Source organism: Penaeus chinensis, chromosome 27, assembly GCF_019202785.1.
Source record: "Penaeus chinensis breed Huanghai No. 1 chromosome 27, ASM1920278v2, whole genome shotgun sequence".
NCBI classification, from domain to species: domain Eukaryota; kingdom Metazoa; phylum Arthropoda; class Malacostraca; order Decapoda; family Penaeidae; genus Penaeus; species Penaeus chinensis.
Genome location: NC_061845.1, coordinates 27266064 through 27268563, shown reverse-complemented (window position 1 = coordinate 27268563; position 2500 = coordinate 27266064). Strand labels below are relative to the sequence as shown.

At 33.6% G+C, this 2500-nt stretch overlaps 1 protein-coding gene across 1 annotated transcript in view; it reads right to left on the bottom strand.

Annotated features, from left to right (window-relative positions):
• Positions 1 to 2500, bottom strand: part of LOC125039467 (tRNA pseudouridine(38/39) synthase-like) — a 10478-nt gene that overhangs the window by 1661 nt on the left and 6317 nt on the right. Inside the window, exons 8-9 of the mRNA XM_047633428.1 lie at positions 2225 to 2368; positions 1 to 171 (exon numbers count right to left, since the gene is read on the bottom strand). The exon at positions 1 to 171 is cut by the window's left edge and continues 26 nt beyond it. Coding sequence (XP_047489384.1) covers positions 1 to 171; positions 2225 to 2368 — 315 coding nt within the window. The remainder of the gene's footprint in view (positions 172 to 2224; positions 2369 to 2500) is intronic.

Sequence of the window (2500 nt, the reverse complement as noted above, 5' to 3'; positions counted from 1 at the left end):
CGATACACTTTAGTTCTAGCTCCAGGAACTAGGTTCAGGCACTGGTACTGTGGTTTTATGGAGGCGGCTGGCAGGGTATCCTTTGAAAGATGTGAATCTTCGTGTTTCATGCTATTCATCTGAGAATAAGTGGCCTCTAGATCCCAAAGCATGCGTCTGATCATTGTGCTCCTGTCATGATAAAAATGAGACAATTTCGCCCAAACATTTTCTTACTCTCATTATTATGGGTAGGAGGGGGCTTGGACATTTTGTGAACACTTAGAATTGGGCATTCCCTGGGGAACATTTCTGTGAGGTAATACCATACTCTATTTTCTATTTTATTTTATCTTTCCTATTTTGGGTTTCTACACTTCCCCCCCCCCCATAGAAAAAAAATCTATATATATTTGGTGAAAAATTAATAACTTGATTGAAAAAAATATATGCAAAAAAAAAAAATAATGTGCAAAGTTTTCAATAAGCTACACATAAAACTACAAAAGTGATACCAGAATTTCCCTTTGGTTACACAAAAAATGTTCATCCAAATGCACATAAAAATCCTTTCATACTTTCATATACACTTTAAATACCTTTCCAATGGTATAACTAGATTTTAAACTAGTGAAATACTTAATGAGTTATTCTTTCCCCACTTAGCAAAAACAAAATGGGTGTGAGTAAAAAGTGAGTGTAAATTGTCAATATGTCTAAATGTCATAAAAAGAAATATATGCTATTCTTTTTCTCTTCCTGCATGGAAATATAGTAATTGGTTTGCATGTAATAATTTCCATAACATACACAAATCAGAAAACAAAAAGAAGAGTTTTCATAATTATTTGCTTTCCTTTCTTCTGACAAAAGGAGACAAAATTTTTCCCTATTAAATTCTAGCCAAAAAAAAAAAAAAAACAATGGACACAAAAACTCTATATCACGTTCTTCACAATCTTAATGCCTCCTAATGGTGCCATATTTGAAACTGGTTAAAAGCATATGGAGTTGGAACATACACAAGAAAGATCAATGTTTTTCTTTTTCAAATTTCAATTAACTAATTTATCAAATTTATTAATTTCTAAACTGTCTGGATTCACTAAAAATTCAGAATGATCATTACAATTTCACTTGCCTTTTCTAAGAAACAGAAATGACATTTGAGGTTACAGAGCATTCACAATCGTTCCTCTTATACTCCCACATCACTGAAGCACTCAGCCACACCCTTAGTGCAATGGCATAGTAAAACATATAAAACCTGCTTTTTAAATAAACTTTCAATGTATTTCTTGGTGAATTTCATCCAGAAATAATTGTAATGTACTTAGTCATGCTTCTTATTTTTAAACAAAAGTATAAAAAGCAAAGCTGTAGTTTTGAGAACCAGCAGCTGTATAGTATGCAGAACAAAGAGCAGCCTCCATTATCACTGCATATATAAAGATGTCATCTGGAATTTTGGAACTAGCATCTCCATGGCATGACTATAAGAGAAGAGAAGAAAAGAGAAGAGAAGAAGATAAGATGAAAAGAAGAGAAGAGAAGAAGAGAAGAAGAGAAGAAGAGAAGAAGAGAAGTAGAGAAGAAGAGAAAAAGAGAAGAAATGAAGAGAAGAAAAGAGGAAAGAACAAAAAAGGAAAGAAAGAAAAAAAAGAAAAGAGGAAAAAAATAAAAGAGAAGAAAAAAAGGAAAAAAATAAAAGGAAAAAAAGGAAAAAAATGAAAAAAATAAAAGGAAAAAAAGGAAAGAAAAGAAAACAACAAAGAAAAAGAAAAGGCATAACATGCCATGGTTAGACTTTCAACAAATTCTAACCATGGCATGTTATGGAGTCCAGGACAACATCCAGGGATGAACAATAAGTTCTAGTTTGGAATAAGCATAAATATACACCATTTATCTAAGTGAGATAATGCCAAAAGTGCAAGAAGTCACTTGGGTCAACTTCTGGGTTGGTTTTCGCCCCAATACTACCCCTGAAGTCCTGCCTCTAGCCATGCCATGGAGGAGAGTGCAACTTGATCACCTGATATATCCTCCACTAAGGCTACTGAACCTCCTAGGTTGTATTTATATTATTGGCAAAAATGTGTAGTGGGTTACATTCCAGGTTATTCTGTTGGGTAACAAACCACAAATAAATAAGAGTATAGACAAACAAACATACTAAAACAGACACAAAGACACAGACACAACAAGAAAAAAAAAAAAAAAAAAAAACCTGCTGCATCCTTACTTTACAGAGTGGTGCGCCCAAAGGCCTTGCAACTGTGATATGACGTAACATAAAGATTCCGTATCACATCTCCACTCCACGCCCTCAAAACTTGTTTCATAAAGATTCAGAGGTAGGTCACTTGCCAAGCAATACTGGGGTTTCCTATTGGGGGGGGAAAAAAAATGTTACTAGAAATGCATACAACAACTTATAAACACCAATAAAAACTTGCAGTACTCTTTAACACTGGCATAAAGAATGCATGAAAACCTATTGTTAAAAGGGTTAGTAAAT